This window comes from Schistocerca americana, chromosome 1, assembly GCF_021461395.2.
Source record: "Schistocerca americana isolate TAMUIC-IGC-003095 chromosome 1, iqSchAmer2.1, whole genome shotgun sequence".
Taxonomy (NCBI): Eukaryota; Metazoa; Arthropoda; class Insecta; order Orthoptera; family Acrididae; genus Schistocerca; species Schistocerca americana.
The window spans coordinates 501,219,078-501,246,682 of NC_060119.1; the positions used below are offsets into that span (position 1 = coordinate 501,219,078).

General features: G+C 37.1%; 1 protein-coding gene across 3 annotated transcripts in view; it reads left to right on the plus strand.

Moving 5' to 3' along the window:
• The window catches only part of LOC124604617 (SWI/SNF-related matrix-associated actin-dependent regulator of chromatin subfamily A containing DEAD/H box 1 homolog), a 179,494-nt gene that overhangs the window by 74,228 nt on the left and 77,661 nt on the right, over positions 1-27,605 (plus strand). For all 3 annotated transcript variants that reach the window (XM_047136494.1, XM_047136493.1, XM_047136495.1), the window contains exons 4-6: positions 3,586-3,718; positions 16,892-16,979; positions 18,482-18,650. In XM_047136494.1, coding sequence (XP_046992450.1) covers positions 3,586-3,718; positions 16,892-16,979; positions 18,482-18,650 — 390 coding nt within the window. The remainder of the gene's footprint in view (positions 1-3,585; positions 3,719-16,891; positions 16,980-18,481; positions 18,651-27,605) is intronic.

The window sequence follows — 27,605 nt, forward strand, 5'->3', positions numbered from 1 at the left end:
CAACACGCCGAAAGTGTTTAGTTCTATGGTCTAATTTCACCAACGAGTTGGGCAAACGCGCGGCGTGCATGCGCAGTGGCCGGTAGCGCAGTTGCCTACAACCTAGTGTTGTCGTGTAAACTAGGCTTTACTTTTCAAAGTAAATTTCCTTTTACGCAAGATGAATAATATGCGAGAATATACGATGAATTTCTGAAATCACAGAGCGGTTGACTCTGATTTAAAAATCAACATTTTTGGACGAGCCATTTAGAAGAATTTCGAGCCCAGATCATCAGACATTTATGTCGTTATTAAACATTTTACTGGCACATTTGTGTGATGTATCTTAAGTGTAACACGCACAAAAAAGATCAGCATTATATGTGAAAGCTTAGCTTCTCTTGCAGCTTATTAATCTATAGGTAGTGGGGAGCGAGCGTGCTGATTACGATGATAATCACTTGCACTCCCGTCACTTCCTATGAATACTTTTATTCTCGCAGTGTATACACAATGCATGTAGCATAGAGTTCGTACTTCAGAGAACTTATATGGAAAAGATACATTTGTTCTCGCTGCAGTAGGGTAGCAATATTATTAGGGGGTGAGCCAGTGATTGTACGTCCTCACAAATCTTAGAGACCAATATCATATGTGAAAGCTTTGCTTTTCCTGTAGCAACACTATATATATTAATTTAAACCATTAACTTTTCCTATTTGTGTGTTCGCGCTACTTAACAGTGATGTTGCTATTGGCTGACTACATCACATGTCGTATACTCTGAATATCTGCTGTCATCCGCTGGCGAGATGTCGTGGCGTGAGCTGTGACTGGCTTACAAAAGCGATAGCAATCTCGATTTCAATGCTTCAGTAAGTAACATGCGGTGTTTTGTGGAATTCGCATTTATACTTTTGCAATATGAAAATATACAGCATACATGTTGCTGCACATCAAAGATCTTTCCAAAACGTCTGTTTTTTCCCTCTGAGTTATATATGCTAAAGTGCCGAGAAGTTCTATGCCGGTGTATAAAACCATAGCCATTCAGAGGATTGATAACTTTTACAGTTTCGATGGAAAGTATACTGCCACTACACAGGAAAAGTGTTTTTCCCACCAGGAGAAAATGTATTTTTAACCGAGAAATCTGGGAAAAAACCGGGAATTTTTTTCCCTTGTCCGCGTATACACCCTGAATATGCAAGCAGGCCTAGGGGAGACACTCAACACTGCCCTATGTTTGGTGTGAACAATTGTATCCTGAGACGATAAGAAAATCACAAGTTGCACTGTTTACACACTAAGTTGTAAGTGTTGAAGCCAATCAACATTCTTACTAATTTGATGAGAGGTTATAATTATCAATCCCTTATCATTGTGCAGTATTGTTGACGATGTTAATGTTTGTTACTATTGTAATTCATGGCGTCACACGTATTTCAGTCTTAGAAATAATGTGTCTCATATCACACCATTGATTGGGATGATTTCAGACACACGCTTTTAAATCTCTGCCCGAAATTACAAAGTATGTGGGAGGAATTCAGACAAAAATTGATTTTTTTTTTTTAATTCTACGTTCTTCCTATTTGATTTTAGTGACTTAACACCTTCTTTTTCCTCCTCCTCATGTTCATTTTCATCGTTTTCTGTTTTTAACATACATCACATGAATACCTTTTTTCCATTACAAAACTAGCTACTAACAAAAATATTCTGCTGTTATCAATAACAAATCAATTCAAATTCACTGGCACCATAGACCGCCATGATGCAACATAGGCTTGACAGTGTGATGGTGGGGTGGGAGGGAAAGCTTGTGAATCTGCGCATCATGTTTGTTGTGTCAGTGCACTGCAGCTGCCAATTCAAGCCAGTGATGCTAGATAGAGATAGGTTTCCCGCGGCATTGAATATGTGGCCATCTTTAAGACTAGCAGGTATTTTAAGTCAAACACTGAACATTTATATATCAACTTCGAATATAAGATGCACTGGAATTTGGAGCCAATTTTTTTTTTTTTTTTTTTTTTTTTTTTTTTTTTTTTTAAAAAAAGCATGTTATTGTCTGTTGAATACGGTAATGAATTTTATGTATTAAAGGTCAGTTTTTATTATGACACCTTGCTTCAACATTTCTTCTTGCTCCTGTTTACTACTGCTTGTCCTCTCATTCTCCTCTTGGTAAATTGTTAGAAAATTTCTTCTTTTCGGCCAGATTTGTCAAGGTAGCCTTTCACTAAATATCTAATACCCAATTTAGTGAAAGTAAATCTCCAATGTACAGCCCTCAAGATACCTTGACATTCCTTCTTATTCCTGGTTTCATACTGGTTGTACTCCCAATTGTTTTTGGATTTATTTCCCATTCTTTATTTTGTAGGATCGATCTAGATATTCGATACAAACCACACATTTTTCTCTAAGATTACCATACTGTAATACCTTCTCAACATTATCTGAAATGTCCCCAAATAGTCCTCAATTTTATAAAAACTCTCGTCATGTTATAACTGTACACGAAAAACTGGACAAACTTCTACAGGAATTGTCTAAATGCCATACGCTACAGGGCTTGTTGACCATTGCAGTTATAATACTATCTCACCAGTTGCAACAATAGGTAGTTTCCACTTTCAACAGTGAGACTCTCCACCAGATATTTACCTAGGTAAACAATCGAGCCAAAAGAAAAGTTGTGGAACATAAAACGGTAAATAACTCAAAATAACTGGTGTGTGGAAGTGAAAATGAGCGCCAATTCATTGCTGCAGCAGGGAAGAGAAAATAAACCATACTGTCTGAAACCCTCCTCCCCCCACCCTCCAGTGTCCAAAATCACCCCAGTTGATGGTTATTATAGGTGTGAACATGTCGTATATATCTGACTTTATACAACTGTAGCACCTGAGAATGGCTTGTAAGGGCAAAATTGGCCAGTAATGCGAACCGAGGTTGAACCATTACAGTGACTTTCAACAAATATAAAACTGTGGTACCCCACATGAAAAAAATGATTGAGAATATAAGACATGACCAATCTCATTCTCTGATTGAGTTTTCCTATGGTAGGTGTCTTGTATACAGTTAGCTGTCAGTCATATTGTTATTCTGATTCAGGTGTAATCCATCATCATCAATTAATCCTTTGTTGTGATAGCAGCGGCAACATTTGAGTATTTGTGTGCTACATATGCTCAAATGCAGCAAATTTACGGTTACACTGAAAAGATGATATTCTGTCTTCGATGGTATGAAATGAAGACGACGTATTACAAGTAGCTGTTTTTTTTTCTGAATTCAGAATTTTTCCATGTTCTCCAGCGTGTCAATCTCCGCTTTACATACAGCTCTTGTATTTGAATTAATGTAGCTCTAAATCAAGACCTTTGAAGCCCTTATTTTGTACTTTGCATGTTTTTTTTTCCCCATATGTCAATTTTTCTTTGAGTTACTTATTAACTCCACAAAGAATTTTGTCATAATTGGTTGCTTAAAAATTAATTTCCAAACATTCTGAGGTTGGGCAATATGTATGCAATCCATTGGTATTTGGTAACACATCAAAAAATGTGAATTGTGATCACTTGTCTACAGGAATTACAAGATGCCCTTGCACGCAGCAACTGGAGTGTGGAGCAAGCAATGGCCAGACTCTGTGAAGAGAAGTTTTCTGATACAGCTAAAAGAAAAAATGATGATGAACTGCAGCACAAGAAAGTTAAGAAAGGTTCATATTTATTTCTGTTTTTCTTTCTCTTTTGCTTTTAATTAGTTCAATAATATAAATGAATACCACAGTGAACATATCAGTGATTCTGAGGCTGTATTATAAAATGGAAATCATATTTTTCTTATTATTTCCTAAGGTTTATGTATGGCCTTAGTTACATAATTTCATCTGAACATGCATAAATATGGAATTTATTATTTATTCATATTTGTTGTTTCCGTCTCTCTCTGTAATGCATTAGTTCAGCTGGTTAAGACCTCCAGGCTGTCTCTTACATCTAACCAGACATATTTTTAGAATTTATCTTGCAAATAAAATTACACTGTCGTAGGAAACACTATCACAGTAGTAATGCAGATACACATGATTTTATGCTTGGGAGCATAAATATTAAGGTAATGTTAATCACACATGTACAAGCAATTGAATTAGGCACATCTACCTAGTATTGTGTTGCCATCTGTTCACTTTGATGACAGTGGTGGTGCATCATAGCATGGACATCATGAGATATTGGGGTTACATTGTCATCCAAGAATCCCCAGTTCATTGAGGCCAGTTGGACCTGGACCTAAGGTGTGCACATTTCACTGAGAGACGTATTCAGTAAGATTGAGTTTATATGTCCTTGTGAGCCAGATGAATACTCTCATGTCTATAATTTTCCGTCAGTCATTCTGACACAATTTGAAAGCAGTGGATTGGTGTATAGACTGTTGAAAGTATATTACTTTTTGGGTGCTGTAAGTGAACAAATGGATGCTCATGATTGTGCAGTAGTTTCCTGTACCATTAACAGTGCAAAACATGGTAGACATAAGATGAGGCCCATTTTATTCTACATAGACATTCACTCACTTGTGAGATTACCACATCTACCTGAAAAGAGCCTTGTTGCCAAGTAGAACGCATTGCCTCATTTGGTTCTTAATCTCCTCATGCCCTATCATAGGTTTGTGCCAGTCCACACTGCAGTTAATCAGCCTAGTAGGCAAACATTTCCCATGCTCTGAGCATTCAGTAGCATTGTTTATGCACTCATGCTAATTAGTGCCTTTTGACATGTATCTATTGTAAGTAGTAGTTCTGGATGGTTTATTTACTCAGCAGTTATTGTCCAGCATTCTACTGGCAAGTGTTTGTCTGCTAATGCTCATCTATCTGCTGTTACAATCTGCAGTAGTCAACGGTAATCTCTCTCATCAATGGTTTGTTTGCTCGCAGCAGTTTCTCTGGTGGTAGTGGTGGTGGGGCTGATGGTGAATTTCCGTGGTACACCTTTGAAGATGTGGGTGTGACCAAAATTGCTGATATTGTGCCTCGTGTGTGCCTTATTCTGTACAATCTTGGAGCCAGCTACCATAGGGCACGACCATGTGGCACACCCAACTATACATAGCATTTGGAACTTGTGTTTCCTTAGGGAGAATAGAAGAATGGATTGCATTAGCTTTGGAACTAGGAGCTAGGTCACTCAGATTCCAGGTACAAATAGATCTGCATGTTGTGAGGATAAGGGGACACAAACATCAACAAGAAGGGGAAGGTGGTAGATCATTAAAGATTGTACTCAACATTTTTTTCTCACTAACTATTCCTTTCTTCTCTGTATTTTAGATTTGTATATATTTTATTTTCTGACTTGTCTATTTTTCCCTGACCCCACCTCTACCACATATAAGGCACTTAGCTTTCTACTCTTATTAACTCTAGCACGAAATTTTTGTCAGTTATCGCTGCCTTGCTTATTAATATGCCTTCCGCCTTTAAGATCTCAGGTTTACAGATCTTGTCCAGTACAGTCCCTAACAATGAGTCTTTCCTTCTCATGCCACCTCCCTTGATCCATGGTTTCTGGGAGACATTTCTGAACTTTCCTAATTTCCTAAATCTCGTCAGTCCTTTTCCTTCGTCCTTCTTTCTTCCCCTTCAACCTTTCTGCCAAAAGAGAGAGCTACTGGGTCAAATAACTTGTACATTTATTTACCCTTTACAATGTGTTTTCCCATTCCGTCACTTGGTAAGTAGATTTTTTTTATCTATCTGATAAGTGACAGAAGTGAAAGGTTCTTAGCATGCTGGACATTGTGTTTGGCCCAGTTTAGATGCTCATTCAGGATCACACAGAGATCTAGTATGTTTTTTTGCTAACTTAACAGATATTGTGGAGTACGCGAGAAACTACTTCATGAAAGGGATTACTGGCAGGCTTGATGTACCATATGAGGATCAGTTGCAACTTCTTTAGGTTCCGTTAGAGGCCTAGATCCATGCCTGACTTAATACTGAACAAATGCCGTAGCTGGAAGAAGTGACTACTGGCCTTCGGGTGCATGTTGATATCATCAGAATGTGAGTAATAGTCAAAAAAGGAAAATTAAGACAACTGATACATAATTTATATGGAAGAAGAAAATATTAAGATCCCAAGGACTGAATTCTGAGAAATATTTGTGAGTAGATGTAGGCTCCCTTTTTGTTGGTGGGTTTTTTTGCCTGTTTAATTTTCAAAAGTGTCATATCAAAGTCAGCAGTTTCAAACATGTTGTAATCCAGCAGTGTTAAAATGGGCACTTCACACTTCACCTGTGTGTGTGTGTGTGTGTGTGTGTGTGTGTGTGTGTGTGTGTAGACATGTTTGAGATTGTTAACAGCTTTGATTAATACAGATATGTTTTGATAACTGGTATGAAGAAAATAGTTTAATTTATGTCATTGCCTTTCTTATACTAAAGCTCAGGAGAGCTTTCATTTTTCACTTTTAATGTTATGTACTGAAACTACAAAATTCACGTAAGACTATGAAAAATCAAAAGCCTTGTGGTACTGAGAAACTAAAAAGCACATGTTTTAGATGAAGTGAATTCATAATTACTAAAATGTGCCAGTAATCCCTTTAAACGAAGACTGTTGCACCTAATGAACAAGTCCTGGCCGTCTACATATTTCTTGATGGCTGAAGAAAAGGTCTGGTGTTGCCTATATTTAGAAAAGATGATAGAAGTATGGCTTAAGTTTATGAAACACCACATATAAATTATATGGGAAAAATAATTAATGGGGTATTAAATTCAAACCAGACACGTTACTGCTTGAAGAACAAGCTGAGTTTAGAGACAATCAGTAATGTATAGACAACACATTATTATAAGGGGCGTTCAAAAAGAAATGAGCCAGAGGGATAATTATAGAAACCAGTACCTGTATGTTAGAAGTATTGAACCTGGCTGTTGAGACACTTGTCCCACTGTGAGACAAGGTGGTGAATAGCTGTCTAATAAAATTCCTGGTGCTGCGATGTCAACCAGTTCTGCGTGTACAGCTGGACGTCATCGTCTGAGATGAATCGCCCCTCAGAACCTTTTTAAGGGGACCAAAAATGGTGTAATCACAGGGAGAGATGTCGGGATTGCATGGAGGGTGGCCGAGAACCTCCCAATTGAATTTCTGCAGGAGTGCCGCGACTGTGTTGGCCGTATGAGGCTTTGCATTGTCGTGGAGCAGAATGATCCCACAGGTGAGATTGCATGGTCATTTTGATTTTATCACTTAGTGAAGAGTGGTCAAGGTTTGCAAGTAATGCTGGGCATTCACTGTTGTCCTGTGCTGCAGGAAGTGGAGCAGAAGGGGGCCATCTTGGTTAAAGAAGGACGTCAGCATACCTTTCCTGCACTCGTGTGGATGGCCTTGGCTCTTTTTGGTGGTGGTGACCCTGGATGCTTCCACTGGAGAATTTGTCGTTTTGATTCTGGTTTGAACTGATGACACCATGATTCATCTCCAGCCACCACTCGTGCCAGGAACGCATTCCCTTCCCAAGCATAACGCTGCAGATGAGCAGGACAGTGGGCCATTTGACACATTTCATGGTTTGGTTGAAGACTGTGAGGCACTTATTGGGCACACACTTCGGGCATATGCAGTCATTCCTTCATGATGGTGTGAACACTTCCGACACTCAATCTGACCACGGCAGCTATGGCTTTCACTGTCACTTGGCAGTCTCGGGTAATCAGTGCATCCACCAGCTGGATGATGTCATTGGTAATGCATTGTGGTGCTCCAGACCATGCATCATCGGCTGACAACACTCGTCCTTCCCTGAAGCGTTTGTGCCATGCCTTGACCCTGGCAAGGGACATGCAGTGTTCGCCGTACACTAGTGACATTCATCGATGAATGTCCGTTCCTCTTACTCCTTCTGCTGTCAGAAAACGAACAACACCTCTTTGCTCTTCTTTTGACGCCTCCATGTCACTGTTTCCAATGCGACTGACGGTGTTGGAAGATTGATGGATGCTGCTGCTAGCTCTGTATAGTCACGTGACGTGTATGCCTGCCCTCTAGCGATGGGCTGTGAACTTTCACGCTCTGGTCAGAACTACACCTCGTTACACATGCCACGGTATTACCCTCCCGTCACTGGTTTGCACATTCCAGACTGCGGCTAATTTCTTTTTGAATGCCCCTTATACAAAAAGGCCTCTGACAGAGTCAAAAGATCCTAATCGTTTACAGAGCAAGGTGACACATTGCTTAGCACACTGGACTCGCATTCAGGAGGACAACAGTTCAAACCCATGTCCGGCCATCTTGATTTAGGTTTTCCCTGATTTCTCTAAATCACTTCAGGCAAATGCCGGGATGGTTCCTTTAAAAGGGCACAACTGATTTCCTTCCCCATTCTTCCCTAATATGAGCTTATGCTCTGTCTCTAATGACCTCATAATTGACGGGACATTAAACATGAATCTCCTCCTCCTCTACGATTAGACAAACTTACCTTCTCCATCATGTGGATGTCATAAAAATCTTACACTCTGATACACAAATACTGAAAAAGAAAATGTACTTCTAAAGAAATGTGTATCAACCAAGGAGTATATCAGTGATGTAGAGCATCCCTTACATTGGAATAAGAATGCACATAAGTAAAACATTGTTTACTGATAGGCAAGTTGTTATTCAACAAACTGAGGAGAGATGGCTATTGCCTTCATCAGATCTGCATGGGTGTAACTTGACAACCTCTACACAAAATATTAAGACAATGTTTGTTAGAACCAAATATCCAGTCTGGACAAAATTGCCACTAGGCTATGGACTTATTGAATAAGTGTCTCACTTCCAATATCTTGTATGAATAAACACCAGCCCATATGTGGAACAATCTGAATGATATTATGTAAAAAAATGAGAAAAGAGACACACACAGAATTTTACAGAGTGATGGTTGTGCCAGATTTGCTTTACAGCTCAAAGACATCGACAATAAGTACTAAACATCATAGGAAGATACAGAAATCAGAAATAAAGTTCTTGAAATCTGTGAAAGGCTACAAGGGACTGAATAGTTTTAAAAATAATTATGTGCAGAGAGAAGTTAATATTTTTAAAATAGCAGATATGAGCTACGAAAATAAAGGTGGCTGTTGCACCTGAACAAAATGCAAGAAGGGAGAATAGGAAAATAACTTTTTTTCCTGTGGGGAAAATGAAAATCCAAGGCTGCCACTACAAAAATGTATATTCTATATTTTGTGCAAACACACGTTATTTTAATATTCAGATCAGTAGTTAACAAATAATAATTGTCTGAGTAGACAAAAGTGCTCATTAAGGCAATTCTTTATTCACAAAAAGATCAACAAAATCTGCATCAACAATTGCAGTCTTCCAAAATAGCAAATATTATGCTCTGCAAAGTGACTGTGATAGCGGCTGTACTACAAAAGGTCATGATCTTGAAAATACCAATGATTTGAGAACAAAGGAACTTTTTGGAAATAATGTCAACAAGAAACATGGATCATCAAGAAAAGAAGAAAGAGTGGTGTAGTTTTACTGATAAACAGCCACGGCAAAAAGCTATCTAATATTTTACAAGAGAAAAATCATGACATAACAGTGACTGTTCTAGTGAAACGTGGGGCAGGAACCTGACATATTGTAGATGCTGATTTTTCAGACGAAAATTACACAACATAGTGACTATTGTTTGCATAATGGGATCGAATGATGTAGCTGACAATGAAGCAGATGTTTGTGTGAAAACTTACATAAATTTTTAGATGTGAATAAATCTAGAAACACAATAGTTGCCACAGTGCCTCAAAGGCATGATTTGATTTACATTTCGTGTGTAAACAAAGAAATCCCAAAGACATATTAAAATAAAGAAACTGTGTTCAGCATGCGATAAATGCGAAGTACTGGAAATAAGTAAGCTGCATTGAAACCTGTACACCAAACATGGAATGCACTTGAACTATGAAGGGAAACTGTTTGTGTATGATCACATCAGTGAAATAATTAAAGATCAACTTTCAAGAAATAAAACTGTCTGTCAGCTTCCTATATGTCATGCCACCAACAGTGATGAAAGTAACATGAGCAAGAGAGAAGAAATAGTTATTTCAAAGCCCTCAGATAATTTTTTGTGTGAAAGTATGCAGTTTCAGCAAGTGAAATTTTTATTCTTTTAGAGGATCCAAAAGGAATAAAAGATGCTAATATATTATATTTTAGTGAACATTATCTGAAAGACGTTGAAATGTTGCAGTTGAATGGTTACTGTCTATCAACACATTACTCTAGATCTATATTGGAAAAAGATGGTGATGTAAATTAGGTCGTAAAAAATAACATATCTTACAAAGCATTAGAGTTAAAGAGTCACTGTATAGAATGAGATATTGAAATATATGCAGTAGAGATGGGGCCTACTGCACATCTTGCCAGTTGTAGTGTTAGCACTTTGCGAAGCTCCTACAGGGAAGATGAATATGTTCCTGTGGCAACTGGAGTCTCTCTTATTCCGCTGTGTTCAAAATCCAAAAATTTAATAATTTTAGGCAAATTAAATATCAATTTTCTAAATGAGAGCAACACTAAAGTAGATTTAGAGCATCTAGTAGAGTCTTTTAACCTGATCATAGTAGTAGATTTTTCGACTAGGATTGCTAATAGCTTTCAAATTCTGATTGACAATAGATTTGTAGATAAGTCAAGAGTCAACAAAACCAGTGTACATGCTTGTTAATGGCCTTTCTGACCATGATGGTGAGTTGCTTATCTTCACGACGTCAATTTGTTCAACAAGTCTGACCGTTCTTGGAAATCTTTTAGGATAATAAATGATGAGTCCCTTAAAAATTTCAACTGCAGACTCCAGGGGATAGATTGGAGTCCATTTTTCAGTGGAACAGTTGAGAATAAAACGAATATGTTTGTAAGTGAACTTAGATCTCACTCTGAAGCTTGCTTCCCCAAAAAATAATTACAAACAACCATGTAACCACTGACGTGAAAGGTGGCTTACTGCATGAATAAAAACATCCTGCAGAAAAAAAGGATGGTATATAGTTCTCTCAGAACCTGTAATGACTCAAAGAAACAGCAACATTACAATAGTTTAGTGTAGGATTCTAAAGAAGGTTATAACTAAATCTGAGAGTATGTGCATAACAACTTAAATGGAGACATCAGAAAACAAACTAAAAAGCAATTTAGAATGTGAAAAGAAAGAAAATGGCAGGAAGCAGGGGACAGGACACAGATAGAAATTAAAACCAAACAAGGTGGCAGTATTATAAAGAAACCTGAAATAGTTGCAGAATTATTGAGCAAACATTTTCTGTCAACAGCAGAGAAGGTAGTCTGTAAAGGATCTGTGGACGAAGCAATAGCTCTTCTACAGAAAGCTATCTGCAACAGGACTCCATAGACATCCTTATCTTTAGTACATTAAATGATATTGAAAGAATAAGCAGTTCATTAAAAAATAGGCACATTAATTGATATTGAAAGAATAATCAATTCATTAAAAAATAAAAAATTGTTGGTGCAGACAATATTTCTAGTAAAATACTGAAATGTTGTTGTTGTTGTTGTTTTTGTTGTTGTGGTCTTCAGTCCAGAAACCGGTTTGATGCAGCTTGCCATGCTACTCTATCCTGTGGAAGCTTCTTCATCTCCCAGTACCTACTGCAACCAACATCCTTCTGAATCTGTTTAGTGTATTCATCTCTTGGTCTCCCTCTACACTTTTACCCTCTTCACTGCCCTCCAATACTAAATTGGTGATCCTTTGATGCCTCAGAATATGTCCTACCAACCGATCGCTTCTTCTAGTCAAGTTGTGCCACAAATTTCTCTTCTCCCATATTATAGTCAATACCTCCTCATTATTTATGTGATATACCCATCTAATCTTCAGCATTCTTCTGTAGCACCACATTTCGAAAGCTTCTAATCTCTTCTTGTCCAAACTATTTATCGTCCATGTTTCACTTCCATACATGGCTACACTCCATACAAATACTTTAAGAAACGACTTCCTGACACTTATATTTATACTCGATGTTAACAAATTTCTCTTCTTCAGAAACGCTTTCCTTGCCATTGCCAGTCTACATTTTGTATCCTCTCTACTTCAACCATCATTAGTTATTTTGCTCCCCAAATAGCAAAACTCATTTACTACTTTAAGCGTCTCATTTCCTAATCTAATTCCCGCAGCATCACCCGATTTAATTCGACCACATACCATTATCCTCATTTTGCTTTTGTTGATGTTCATCTTATATCCTCCTTTCAATACGTGTCCATTCCGTTCAGCTGCTCTTCCAAGTCCTTTGCTGTCTCTGACAGAATAACAGTGTCATCGGCGAACCTCAAAATTTTTATTTCTTCTCCATGGATTTTAATTCCTACTCCGAATTTTTCTTTTGTTTCCTACTGTTTGCTCAATATACAGATTGAATAACATCGGGGATAGGCTACAACTCTGTCTCACTCCCTTCCCAACCACTGCTTCCCTTTCATGCCCCTCGACTCTTATAACTGCCTTCTGGTTTTTGTACAAATTGTAAACAGCATTTTGCTCCGTGTATTTTACCCCTGCCACCTTCAGAATATGAAAGAGAGTATTCCAGTCAACATTGTCAAAAGCTTTCTCTAAGTCTACAAATGCTAGAAACGAAGGCTTGCCTTTCCTTAATGTATTTTCTAAGATAAGTCATAGGGTCAGTATTTCCTCATGTTTTCCAACATTTCTATGGAATCCAAACTGATCATCCCCGAGGTCAGCTCCACCAGTTTTTCCATTCGTCTGTAAAGAATTCGTGTTAGTATTTTGCAGCAGTGGCTTATTAAACTGATAGTTCAGTAATTTTCACATCTGTCAACACCTGTTTTCTTTGGAATTGGAATTATTATTATTATATTCTTCTTGAAGTCTGTGGGGGTATTTTGCCTGTCTCATACATCTTGCTCACCAGATGGTAAAGTTTTGTCAGGACTGGCTCTCCCAAGGCTGTCCGTAGTTCTAATGGAATGTTGTCTACTCCCGGTGCCTTGTTTCGACTTAGGTCTTTCAGTGCTCTGTCAAACTCTTCACGCAGTAGCATATCTCCCATTTCATCTTCATTTACATGGTCTTCCATTTCCATAATATTGTCCTCAAGAACTTAGCCCTTGTATAGACCCTCTAAATACTCCTTCCGCCTTTCTGCTTTCTCTTCTTTGCTTAGAACTGGCTTTCCATTTGAGCTCTTGATATTCATGCAAGTGGTTCTCTTTTCTCCAAAAGTCTCTCAAATTTTCCTGTAGGCAGTATCTATCTTACCCCTAGTGATACACGCCTCTACTTCCTTACATTTATCCTCTAGCCATCCTTGCTTAGCTATTTTCCACTTCCTGTCAGTCTCATTTTTGAGACGTTTGTTTTCCTTTTTGCCTGCTTCATTTACTGCATTTTTGTATTTTCTCATTTCATCAATTAAATTCAATATTTCTTCTGTTACCCAAGGATTTCTACTAGCCCTCGTCTTTTTACCTACTTGATCTTCTGCTGCCTTCACTATTTCATCTCGCAAAGCTAACCATTCATCTTCTACTGTATTTCTTTCCCCCATTCTTGTCAATCGTTCCTTAATGCTCTCTCTGAAACACTGTACAACCTCTGGTTCTGTCAGTTTATCCTGGTCACATCTCCTTAAATTCCCACATTTTTGCAGTTTCTTCAATTTTAATCTACATTTCATAACCAGTAGATTGTGGTCAGAGTCCACATTTGCCCCAGGAAATGTCTTACAATTCAAAATCTGGTTCCTAAATCTCTGTCTTACCGTTATATAATCTATCTGAAACCTTCCAGTATCTCCAGGCTTGTTCCATGTATACAACATTCTTTCATGATTCTTGAACCAAGTATTAGCTATGATTAAGTCATGCTCTGTGCCAAATTCTACCAGGCGGCTTCCTCTTTCATTTCATACCCCCATTCCATATTCACCTACTACGTTTCCTTCTCTTCCTTTTCCTACTATCGAATTCCAGTCACCCATGACTATTAAATTTTCGTCTCCCTTCACTATTTGAATAATTTGTTTTATCTCATCATACATTTCATCAATCTCTTCATCATCTGCGGTGCTAGTTGGCATATAAACTTGTACTACTTTGGTAGGTGTGGGCTTCGTATTGAACTTGGCCTTTTATAATGTGTTTACTATGCTGTTTGTAGTAGTTTCCTCGCATTCCTATTTTTTTAATTCATTATTAAACCTACTCCTGCACTACCCCAATTTGATTTTGTATTTATAACCCTGTATTCATGTGACCAGAAGTCTTGTTCCTCCTGCCACCAAACTTCACTAATTCCCACTATATGTAACTTTAACCCATCTATTTCCCTTTTTAAATTTTCTAACCTACCTGCTCTGTTAATGGATCTGATATTCCACGCTCCGACCCGTAGAACACCAGGTTTCTTTCTCCTCATAACAACGTCCACCTGAGTAGTCCCTGCCTGGAGATCTGAATGGGGGACTATTTTACCCAAGGGGACGCCATCATCATTTAACCATACAGTAAAATTGCATGCCCTTGGGAAAAATTACGGCTGTAGTTGCCCCTTGCTTTCAGCCGTTCCCAGTACCAGCACAGCAAGGCCGTTTTGGTTAGTGTTACAAGGCCAGATCAGTCAATCGTCCAGACTGTTGCCCCGGGAACTACTGAAAAGGCTGCTGCCCCTCTTCAGGAACTACATGTTTGTCTGGCCTCTCAACAGATACCCCTCTGTTGTGGTTGCACCTACGGTACGGCTATCTGTATCACTGAGGCACGCAAGCCTCCCCACAAACAGCAAGATCCATGGTTCGGGAGGGGGGGGGGGGGGTGATATTGTTATAAATATATAAATCCAGTCTTATGCAACATACTCAATGCATCTTTGCAAGAAGGAATTGCACCTGATAGACTAAAAGTGGCTGTCAGGATACCTCTCTTTAAAAAAGGTGACAAAAACAGTCACTAACTACTCCCCATTTTCCCTGTTAACAATATTTCCAAAAATTCTTGAAAAACTTGTGCGCAAATTGATCATCAGCCATCTTAATCTCCACAATATCCCGAATATGAGTTTTGTGCTGGCTTTTGTACTGATCAATTCTCCTTTAGTAATCAAGTTTTGTGGGCTGTTAACATAATAATGTCTCCACTAGGTATTTTTGGTTGAAAGCCTTCGAATGCGTAAACCACCAAATTCCTTGAAAAAGGCAGAATATTATGGTCTAGGTGATACTGTTGGTTTGCGGCTTCAGTCATAGCTAAAGGACTGAAAGCAGACCATGATGCTGAATGGCTCTTCAAGAGAACCTTTTGCATCGGAATTGGATACCGTAGGTTGTGGTGTGCTCCGAGTCTCAATTTTAGGTCCGCTGCTATTTCTTACTTTCAATAATGACTTTCCTCTTTGTTCCAGTACAAAGAGTAATTTTACTCTTTTTTGCAGATAATACATAAATTCTCATTGATGAATTGTCTGACAACAATCTTGACCAAACTACAAACAAAGTTTTCTCTGAAGTTTTAAATTGGTTTTCTGCAAATGGTCTCTCACTCCACACAGATAAACCCATTAGGGTCCATATGCCACAAAGAAATCTTGACAAAATTAACATAAAGTGTAGAGGTCAACCAACACAAAAACTTGAGGATACAAAATTCCTGGGTGCATTCATAGACAGCAAATGTAATTGGTCTACCCACATCCTTCATCTTCATCTCTATAAAAGATTTAGCTCAGCAATATATACAATATGAATTATTGCGTCTGTGTGTGAAGTGGATGCCATTAAGGCTTCCTATTTTGTCTACTTTCATTCAATAATGTCTTGTAGTATCGTATCCTGGGAGAACCAACCTCTTGCAGAAAAAGAAAAAAGAAAAAAAATTTCACTGCCCCCCCCCCCCCCAAAAAAAAGGGGGGGGGGGGCACCAGAACAATAAGTGGTGTCCTCACAGTATATTTTTTCCTTGCCGGCCGTGACTGTAAAACCTTTGCTGTATACAAATACAACAGTGAATATCATGGCTACAACACATGAATAAAAAACAGTCTACACATTGAATTGAAAAGTCTAGTCATGACTACAACACAAGAATGAAAAACAGTCTACAAATTGAATTGAAAAGTCTAAATCTGGTGCAAAAAAGAGCTTATTACTCTGGCATTAAGCTGTTAATGCACTCCCACCACACATCAAATGTCTGCACAAATAATTACCAAAATTCAGATGAATCCTGAAAGAGTACCTAATGGAGAAATTTTTTTATACGGTCGATGAATTTATGAGAGAAAATGATACCACCACTAAATTTATAACTATTTTTCAAATACTTTTAATCTCAGTATCATAGATATATATAATAATTTGGTTTTCTGCATTCGTGTTTGTATTTATTGCGTTATTCAGCTTATTTTTGCTTCCTCTGTATGTTACAGACCTATCCTAAGTGGAACTCTATATTCTGTTGATTGGATATATCTTTTTTATGTGATATCTCCATTGTACCTTTTATTGCATTTATGTAAAGTAGCCTATATCTGATCCTGCCTCAGTGTACCACAATATTCTGGTAACCGGATATATGTTCCTTATTTGACACCTTTTTTATATTGTATCTGTTATAGTATTTATGCAAGGGATATTTGAAACATATACAATCTGACACATTCTGTATCCTTGCAATTTACTCAGTACCTGTATCTATGGAACATGAAATAAATAAATAAACAAATAAAATGATGAAAGTAGTTTATTAAAGAGGACTTATTTACATGTTTTGATTATTAACATATTGAATGGTTATTTTCATTCTCAGCAAAGAAAAACTATAGGGATATTGAAGACAGGACATCTGATGTTGATGATGAAGATGCCCAGCCATTCAAGAGAAGGTTATTTGATAGGTAAGATGTTTGTACTGTTCTGGTGTCTACTGTGTATTGTAATGGTTCCCTAGATGAGTCAAACAAAGGAAAGTCTAGGATGGAATAACAGAAGTACAGAAAAGACAGATTGCAGCTTGCTTTGAGTCACAGTGAAAAAGACAACGCTAGCCTTGAGACAGTCTTTCTCTCTAACACTTTTTCATTGTGCCATGCTGTGACTCAGTGGTGAGTAGCAATCTGTCCTGTACATATTGTTGTTCTAGATGAGTAATTTCCTACAGTTTAACACTTCTAGTGCCACTGTGGTCATCCAGTGATGATTTGTTCAGTTTTATATGTACAACACATTGAAATTAATTCATGCTTCTTCATACTGAGTATCCCAGTATGACCCCAGTCTAAATTTACTTTTGTTTCTTGAATCTAACATTTATGATGACTGTTAAGCTGAACAGCTGTTCATATGTTAGTTTGTTAAAATACTGCCTGTGTAAATTACTTGGAGTCTTTGTGAACCCATGGTTCTCAGTAGGGGAAAAAAATTCATGGATGTAGGAAGGTTAATTTTTTCCAGCATTTTATTTATTTATTTATTTTAAGTGGCATTTTAAGGTTATTTAATTTGAATATTTGTGTGTTAAGTTTTCTCATTTGCGCCACAGGAATGGATTGCTTGATACAACATTATTATCAGAATTAATACTGGAAGGGAGGTAGAGAGAGAGATTCTGCTAGCTGCAGAAAACCACCAGAAAATAACTGAGAGCAGTGTCTTAGTAACATTGAAACATGTATTATTCACATAGTGTTTTGGAATATTGTGTAGAAGGCTGAAGCAATGAATTCTTTAATATACTTATTAGAAATATGAGACTGATCAGTTCTGAAGTATTTACACTACTTGGTGTTTATTCTGGTTTCTTTACAACTGGAACACAGTCCAGTAAGATCGTAACCTTCTGAGCGGAATCAAAGTTCAGTAGAGCCAAAATAGAAGAAGCTAGTTTAACCAGGGAATCTAGAAATTCACAGCCTATTCGTCATATGCAGAATACACAATCTCCCAGTCAGTCTGGCAAAATCCAAGTCCATGGCACACCTTGTCTATATCAGATGTCACACTGATGCTGGACAGTATGAAGTGAAGTGAATTGGTCTGTGAGGGTTTCTGAATACAGGCCAAGCACTGTAATTGAGGGCACCACCGTACGCGTTGCAAGTGCTTTGTCGCATGGGTTGCTTTGTGCTGAGTGCATTCACTTAAAAATCTGCTGTTTAAGGTGTGGGCAATAAAGTGAAACTGTGTTATGGTCACTGCTAAAGCAGTTATCACTTCTGTTAAGTCTTACTAAAATTCCACAGACTAGGTTAGCCAATGATATTGTTACAACACAGTATTTATGTCTTAAAGCTGCTCTGGCAGGGAAATGTATAATATACAATTAATGATGTTGGGTTAGGTGCAATGTTAATGAAAATCATTTGCTTCCACTAATAGTTTTACACATTCTCATTGACAGTGATGATTCTGAAACTGAAACAACTGATGTGAGTAACCATGACAAGAAGAAAGTCCTGGAGTTTTTGTCAACGGCAACAATTCCTGAACTGAAAGCTATGTCATACTGTTCGCAGAAGAAGGCAGAGGCAATTATTGAGCAGCGCCCTTTCAGTAGTTGGAGTGATCTTGTAAGTTTAATTGTTTTAATATTTGTTTGATCCTTAAGTAGTTATTTTACCTTTTAGTTTTTCTCTGATGTTCAACCAATGTTGACTAGAAATGTCTTTTACTATTTGTTGAATTACCATAATGGTACAAGATTTTTCTCCAAAAGCATATTATATATTTATTTATGATTCTGTTTACTGTGCAACATCTATGTAAAATGTTTTGTGAGCTTGAATAATAAAAGTGCAGTTAGGATGATGTCTGAACCTCTTAATGTTTGAAAAGAAGATAATTACAGAGAAAAGAACATTGTGTTAACAACACTTCTGTGTTCATGATTTTGTGTTACTCAACTCCCTGAAAAATGGGTGCACAGCCGTGTTTAATTTTTGTAAGGATGTAGTATTTCTTTTTATTTTTGCTGTTGCAGTTTTAGCATTTACACCGTTATCAAGCACCTAAAAACATGTAAATGTTTCAGGAAGACAAATGTAATTGGGGGACAACAACATTTACATCCCTACTCCTCCATCCACCTTATAGTATGTGGCAGAGGGTACTTCTGATCCAATACCTTTTCTCCCCATACCTGTTACATTCTAAAATGATGTCTGAGAAGAATGATTGTCTGTTAATTCCCACATGACCTCCAATTTCTCTGATTTTCTCATGTTCATCATTTCGTGAGAAGTATGGAGGAGGGAGCTAATATGTTGCCCGACTATTTTGGAACATATGCTCTCAAAATTCAAACAGTACATCTCTTCATGATGCACAGTTCATATCTGATAGTGTCTGTCACTGAGTATGTTGAGTATCTTTGTAATGCTCTCATGCTGAGAACATGACCACATGACGAATCACACTGTTCTTTGCAGATCTTATCTATCTCTTCGATTAATCCTACTGATCTTATCTATCTCTTCTATTAATCCTTCTTGGTAAGGACCCCAGATTGACGAAGAATACTCAAGAACCATTTGAATGAATGTTTTGTAAGCCATTTATTTCACAGATGGATTTCATGTCTTTAAGATTCTCCCAATGAAGCTCAACCTGGCTTGTGCGGTCATTGTACTTTAGGTCACTCTGATAGTTCACTCAAAGGTATTGTACGGTAATTGCTGTTTTCAGTGATTTGTTGCCAGTAGTGTAATCAAACAGTAGTGGATCTCTTCACCTATTTATGCACAATGTGCTGCAATAATTTGTGTCCAGAGTCAACTACCAGTCCCTACATCGGTTGTCATGTTGAGCTATACCTGCAAGGAAGTCCTGTATCCAATCATAAATCAGGCCTGATACTTGTTAAGCCAGTATTGTAAGTGCGGGATTAGGTCATGATGGGAAATGACTGTAAAATGGTTGTGTTAGGAGAAAACTTCATCAAAAGAAAGAGACTGATTGCAATCCTTCTCCAAAAGTGTACTACTAAGGGCTACGGCAAACTCAAACTTGTTACAGCAATGGGAGATCGACACAGTTAAATTGAGAGGTACTATTGGCCACATCTCGTCTTGGGCGAGAGCGCACTGAATACTGATGCTCTCTCACCAACCTGCCTGGTAAGCTCCACATGACTGATACCTTTCCTCCCATTGGTGGGCAGAGGGTGCTTCAGTGGGCATCCTTCCGGCAGTGGTACGGAAACATGGCATCCTCGCCAGTAGTATTACTGTGAGATGATGTCTATGTGGACTGAGTGTAGTATTATGCAAAACATCCAATGCTATGCCAGCCCATGCTTGGTCGCTGTCTTGTCAGAAAGTCAACTGCCAGTCCTTAAATCAGTTGTCATGTTGAGTTATAGCTGCAAGGAAGTCCTGTACCCAATTATATGAAAGAAAATCAGGAATGAAAGATTGGAACAAAGTTAGTTAATTTGGTTTTGAGATTTGTGAAGGCTGTATAGATGTATAATGACCACATAGGACTAGTTGCAAAAGTAAGCAAAATTAAAGAGAAGTGACCCTGTAAGTTTTATCTTGATATGGGATTGCTGATGCAACACCGTCAGAGTGGGCATGGTGTCAGGAAGACAACTGTGGTTGTAGTTGGAGGATTGTGGGAGGGCGCTTTCAAGACACTCAGCCTGACAGTGGGTGAGAGCAGCGTGCTGCAGGGCATGGATGCAGTGACGTAGGAGTGCAGTCAAAACCAACGGGGCTGATGCTGCCATAGGGTGGTCGGCAGGCTCAGTGGGTAGGCCTCAGATTACAGGCAACTGTAACTCTCAAGAATGGGGCTCACATGAGTGGAGGACCAAGGAAGATCGTCAGTATACATGGGCTGTTTACAAGTAACAGTAGCACAGTTTTTAGTAGCCACATAACAGGTTTTCTTCAACAGATAAAGACAGTTGGGCAATCTCTGTATCTTTGATTTACAAATAATAATCAATCATACACATTTCTTAATAAAAGTTGCAAACTAACACTTGTGCCTAATATGCACAACTTTTAAATTTTGAGTACAAATAATTCTTGATACGCAATTATTTGCTGCAGTGACTGTGCATTACCCCATGACAAAACACAAAATGTGACCATGTAAAAGGAACATGACTGCAGTGATGCAAACAATTAATCTATGCAGCTTAACATAAAGGAGGGCTGTGCCTGATGTGTGCCGAGGGCATTAGTCATGTTACTCACCCAATGTCTGTTTCTTGGGTATTACTGGAGGTCATGGTTTAAAACATTTACAGTGGACATGAGTGTATATTGTCCATACAACAAAGAAAATAATAATTCAAGCCAGAGCAGACATAAAGCTCACACGGGATTATCTGGCCAGTGTGCAGAAACAATTTCTCATTTTCAATGCTGGGCACGTCCACCCTCTATAGCCTACTGAACTGTGAGCTTCCACCGCGGGAATCGAGGTGTGTGCACAGTAGTGGCACAGCAATCTATCTCAAAACTATTTTAAAGAAATTATTCATTAAAAAAATTCTCACACATCTCGTATCCTCATTTTTCAGTTTCATGGTGGCATGCCTTATCATTTTATTGACAATCATAGTTCTTTGTGATATTTCTACATCTGATAATGAAGTGTGCTAAAGTTGGATACTTTGCAATGAAAAATATGTGTCACTATGAGTTTGCATTTGGTGCATGTTAGGTTATGTATTGCTGCATACGAAATGCAGCTAACAAATTGAATTTTTCCATGAACTTGACATGAGATCTATATCTATCACCAATCTCAAGAAAATGGATTTTATTTATTGCACTCACTTAAGATTGTCTGTCTAAATGAGAGTGGGAGTGAAATACTCATGTCATCCTTCAGAACTCATAAATGATTTGAGATTCAGAAACAAATTTGTGATAAACGATAGCGTGCAAAGCAGAGAGTATTTTGCCACGTAGCTAATATGTGAAACTTTCTTATCTACTGCAAAATATTCAAGACTACAGATTTTTCTAGTGAAATAATGTAATTCTTTGAAGGGCTATTGGTAGCTGGTGAAATGCTGGATGGATGGAAAGGAAGGAATCAGTCTTTTATTTTTATACCAGGCGTGAGCTTTTCATAAGTTATTGGCGTTCACTTGTCCTCAATTGTTTGATTAATAGTAGACTGCTTCTGAATTCTGTCGCAATTACAGCTGCATTAGCATGCTAGTGAGGTGACATTGTGTAAATGCCACCTCAGTGTTTTGTGAAATGATGCTAATTTTAATGTGGCGACAAGAGGAAGAAAAAAAGATGTGCAAGAGAGGTGGGGGAAAAAAAAATCGCACTCTCTGTTCCAGTTTCGGCATAAATCTGTACCCATTGTGTTTCTGATAGTAAATGGTTGACTTGTTAAATTATTTGTCATACTGGCATAACCTGTTAGTACAGTTGTTTGCAGACTTGCTAGCTGTAGCCTACAAGTTTTGTGAGATGCATGTGTATGCAAAGGCTTACGCTGTAGAACCTCCACTACTCCGTTGTCCTGTCCGCAAAGGATCCCCCTACCTCCCCTACCACCCCTTCTGCACAGCTAGTGACCAAAAAACATTGCACACATTCTAGCATAGAGTTATTGGATAGCACCAGCAGGCTGTATGGGTGTGGTAACCCATTAGGTACTTCAGACTGGTATAGTATAACAGGCTTAAGACAACCGTTGTGGGAATAGGTTAAATGAGCAGAGAGCTTAACAGTTGGTGTAACTATGTCCCAAGAATAAATGTCAAACAAGAATCCACCTGAGCTGTGATGATCTGATAAGACTGAGACATGAATGTAGACTGATGGCACATCAAAACTATTGAAAATAGGTTGTGGCACAGAGTACAACAAACTGTTTACGACTGGGACAAACAAAGCTTCGTGCATCATAAGGAGAGTACGAGAGCAAGAGGGGGTAATTCACCACTTGTAAAACATATGGTCGTATAGATGTATTAAATCAGTGTATTGTGTTAGTAATTGGTGGGTATTTTGATGTCTTTAGGTGATGGGAAACACCGTGGACACAAACACGTGCAGAATTGCAATTCTGCAAGTCAAAACACCAACTCTAGACACAGGAAGGATTAAAATCCCAAATTAAAACACTTTCAGCCATTCAAATTTCCACTTTTATTTTATTCGTGACATATAGGAAGGATTCCACCTCTGGTCTAGTCAAAATAGGGGCCAGCATTCAGTGACTGGTTTCCGTAGATTTCTTCTTAACACAGCGAGATCCCTTCTATCATCACTTGTCGATGCATTGCTTGGAAGGCTGGAAGAGGGCATATTTTACATTTTATATTGAACAACTGAAGTACAGCAGCCATCTTGTATGAAGGTGGACTTACAGAGACAAGAAGGATTGAGCAGTTAATTACTGTTTACAGTGCTTGATTGCTCTGCGTTAGTGGAGTGTTAAGCTAGTGAGAGGGAATATTTACCAAATTTTGATGGTAACCAAAGGGCTACAAACGGGGACAGTGATTATTACTGCCACACCAACTGGCATTAGCCAAGAAATTGATATCCTGTCTGTGGATCTGTTTGTAAGATACAGGTGGTGACTGCATGGTGCCATGCCTGCAGTGACTGCATGCATACATGAAACATTCCACCGCCGAAAGAAATAGAAGTATTAGTTAGCTGGGTCTGAATTCATTTTACTTTATGATGTAAGTACAAAGCTGAAATTTCATATCAGGCTTGAAATGTGCAGTTCATTGAGAAGTCAAGACTATTTTGTCAGGAGTACATCCCATGGTCAATCTAGTGGATGAACGTATTGCACAGTTGCTGAGTGAGTGTCTCTCATTCAAAAATGGTTGCATTATATGAAGGAATTTGGTCCACACACTGCTACAAGAAACAACGATAACAATGGAGTTTGAGGATGCCAATTGTCTAGCATCATTCCATTGTACTTAGCAACAAGCATCATTCCATTGTACTTAACAAGGATTTGCATTCATTGTGCACACCACAAAATACTCAAATTATGAGACACCTCTGGTCCATCAATACTTCACGTATCACAGATTATAGCAGACCAACATAAGTTCATCTGTCACTTGACAATTATTTCTCATGGCCTTCAGTGTTTATAAAGTTCCATAAGCACAACTATAATTTTACGTGGATAAGATATTACCACTCCAACCATTCTGCTGAACTACACCCAGAATCAATAACCGAAACAGAATAGGTGGCTTCATAGTAGGATTACACTTAGAGTGCAATGCACCACCCATTAACCAATGCAAGTATCTCACCAGTACCATCTCAGTAATGTCTACAACTATTGGTCACCTTACTTGTAAAGAAGCTATCTCTTAAAGTATCCTCCCACTGGAGTAATTGCACTCGTCTACATCAGGTTCTGATAAGGAATTATGATTATGACCTTTGAAACTCACTTAACTAATTGAGCTTATGAACTTTCATTTGAATAACAGATGGGAAGAAATTGAATGGCTTCAAATCTTACATATACTAGAATCATTTTATTTGTTGTTAATGAAGCTTATTTAATGAAACATTGTTAAGACAATCTATGGATTCATAATAATTATTTGAACAATCAGAAAGAAATGTGATTAGTTACATGAATAAAAACATATATGTCCTCTTTTGTATACTATCAAACAAAAGCTAAGTTATTTGACAAACATGTATTTGTTTTTTTCTACACTTATATTGCTTACATTTATCCACAGAAGTATCACAATAGAAATTATGAAGAAACAGTTAACCCTACTCATGACATGACACAAAATCTTAATTGATGACTAATCAGTTTCTTCAAACACAATATTCCCTCCAAATTGTATGTGGGTATAATCCCTTAATCCTGTCGGTTCATGAATATCACAGCAAGTATGCTCCTGGATTGGTTATCCACAATATAATAACTGGTCCTGTATATAACAAGTATCATTTTGTATTTTGCTTCCTTAACAATGATGACTGAAGGTCGGGTACAATAATTTTTGCACTTTCTGTGAACCAGGCATTGGCACAGGGCATCAAAGAAAAAAAAATAAAATGTATATTATTTAGTGTGCAAGGCTGTGTATTAATGAAGTTCAAAAATTAAACTAGAAATTCTAGACTATGAAATTCATTATCATTATTTTTGTTTCTTCATTCCGTTGTATCTCAGCTTAATATTTCCTTCTTCAAAAAGCTGAAGATGCCTACCAGTAATTAATGTATGATATCTGTTTGGAAAAATGATTTTAAATTTATTATCAAGCTACATACAAATTTTTTCACCATATCTAGTATTTAAATGTCCGCATCCTGTCATTTACTTCTAGCTCAATAACTTTTCTACACAAATCAGAATTGCCAGTATTGTTGAGCTTCTTTAGTAGAACATCCATTTATTTAAATAAAATGTTATACTAAAATAAAAAAAGTTTCAAATGAACAACAACAAATCAGATTTGGTAGTATTGTTGAGCTGCTTGAGTAGAACCTCCATTTATTTAGATAAAATTTTTACTAAGATTTAAAAAAAATTAGATGTTTTAAATGGACAACAGCAATAGCAAAAACAGTACTACTCAAACTATTGAGTTAATTAAGGAAAAAATTTCTTATTTTTCATGAAGAACAGAAAAAATGCTTAAAAGAATGAAAAAAGGTTAAGAGTAACTGAACAGTACCTGTATGCCAGATGTGAATATTTGTATAATAATTCAGTACCTGTATGCCAGATATGAATATTTGTATAATAAATATAACTTTATTCAAGAAATATTAGATAAAGAGGAAAGAGGTTGTTACTTATATTTAGTAATTAGAGAAATCTAGAGAGGAAATAGATTTAGAAAACAGAATACAATAAAAACATTATTCTATTGTTATAATGAAATACCTGATATAGATTTCATTTGTAAATGAGAAGATATAGAAAATTTATTTTAATACAATATGGCACTGTATCATAATTTTCTAGAACCACTCTTTTATCACATTGGTATGAAAATTCTTTGTTAACTTGCTTTTGATGAATTTTTTTGTTTTTACCTCTCCATTTATCGTATCTTTTTTTCACTTCACTCTCAGTTAATCTTATCATAGATTTGCGATTTAGCTTTTGAATATTCCTATAATTGAAAGTATATCCATTTATCATCCTAACAGTATTTTTATCATTTTTCTCAAAATAGTAACTTTCAGGTTCAGTTGAAGACCAATCACTAATCCAATTATTTCGTAACACATCAATCCATTAACCTAACATACATTGTGTTTCTGCAGTATTTTTACCATCATCAATATATACTATACTATACTATCCGTATCAAAATATACAACAGATTCTTCCAGTGATTGAAGTTTTCCCGGCGTATTTCCAATTTGAACAGTGCTCGGGTATCCGACCGGGTAGCGCCGTAATTTCTCCACAAATTACAATGCTACCTGGTCGGATACCCGAAAACTGTTCAGATTCTTCCAGCTTATCTAACATATATGCAACCCAATCTTGGATTTGATGTAGTGAATGCAGCAATAAAAATTAATTGTAGCATTGTTATTTTTTACATAATAATCTTAGAAATTATACTTCATTTGAACCATATTCTCATTAATAAAATGTTTATCTATATTATCTAATCAATCATCCAGTATCATCTCATACAACTGGTGCAAATCTGTAACATACTCAGTTTTATTCATAATTTGTCATTGTGCAAATTTTCCCCATAATTAATTTAGACATATCTCAGCAACAGCATATTTTCCTGGATCCCTTTTCTCTTATCGAATCCTAATAAAATATCTAATTATTCTTTAACTCTTTTGATATACATCTCATTGGTTTTAAAATCATGTGGACTGGCTTCTAATTTTATTTTCTTAAAGTATTTTACATAATTTTTAGGCAATATGTTTCTTTTATTTCTAAAATTCTATACTTCATTGACATCTAAAATTTTGTATTCTTTTTCCACAGCTTCCTTTCCTTCATCAGTTGTCCATGTTCCAATAAGGAAATGACAGTTTTTGATTTTTATTGATCTTTATCTGTACTGGTAAAACTGGATTATACAATCCTGTAGCTGGTAACACCTTACATTTTAAAAATCTGTACTATTTTTGACATTAATGCCTTGGTCTATATATTTTTGTTGAATGTCATTCAGGATAATACTTATAATATCATACAGTTGGATAGAGGGTACACACATCACTATGTTTTATTTTCATCTTAACACCATGTACAACCACCAGTAAAAGCATCTCTTGGATTTTGTGGTTTGACATCTTTGGGTAATTGTTTTAATTTCTTTAGTTTTTTCATATTCTGTTGAGTTTACCCAATCACATTCCCACATTTCCACTAAATTATATCCAGAATTTCGCTATCTCACTACTTCTTGTTAAAGTGCTGTAATATTGCTTGTCCATTGACTCTTTGTTTTTGTTGTTAATCATTTCATCTTTATAATATATTTTTGCAATTATGCCAAAAACAGTCATGGTATTGATAAACAGTACTTGTTTCTTTATCTA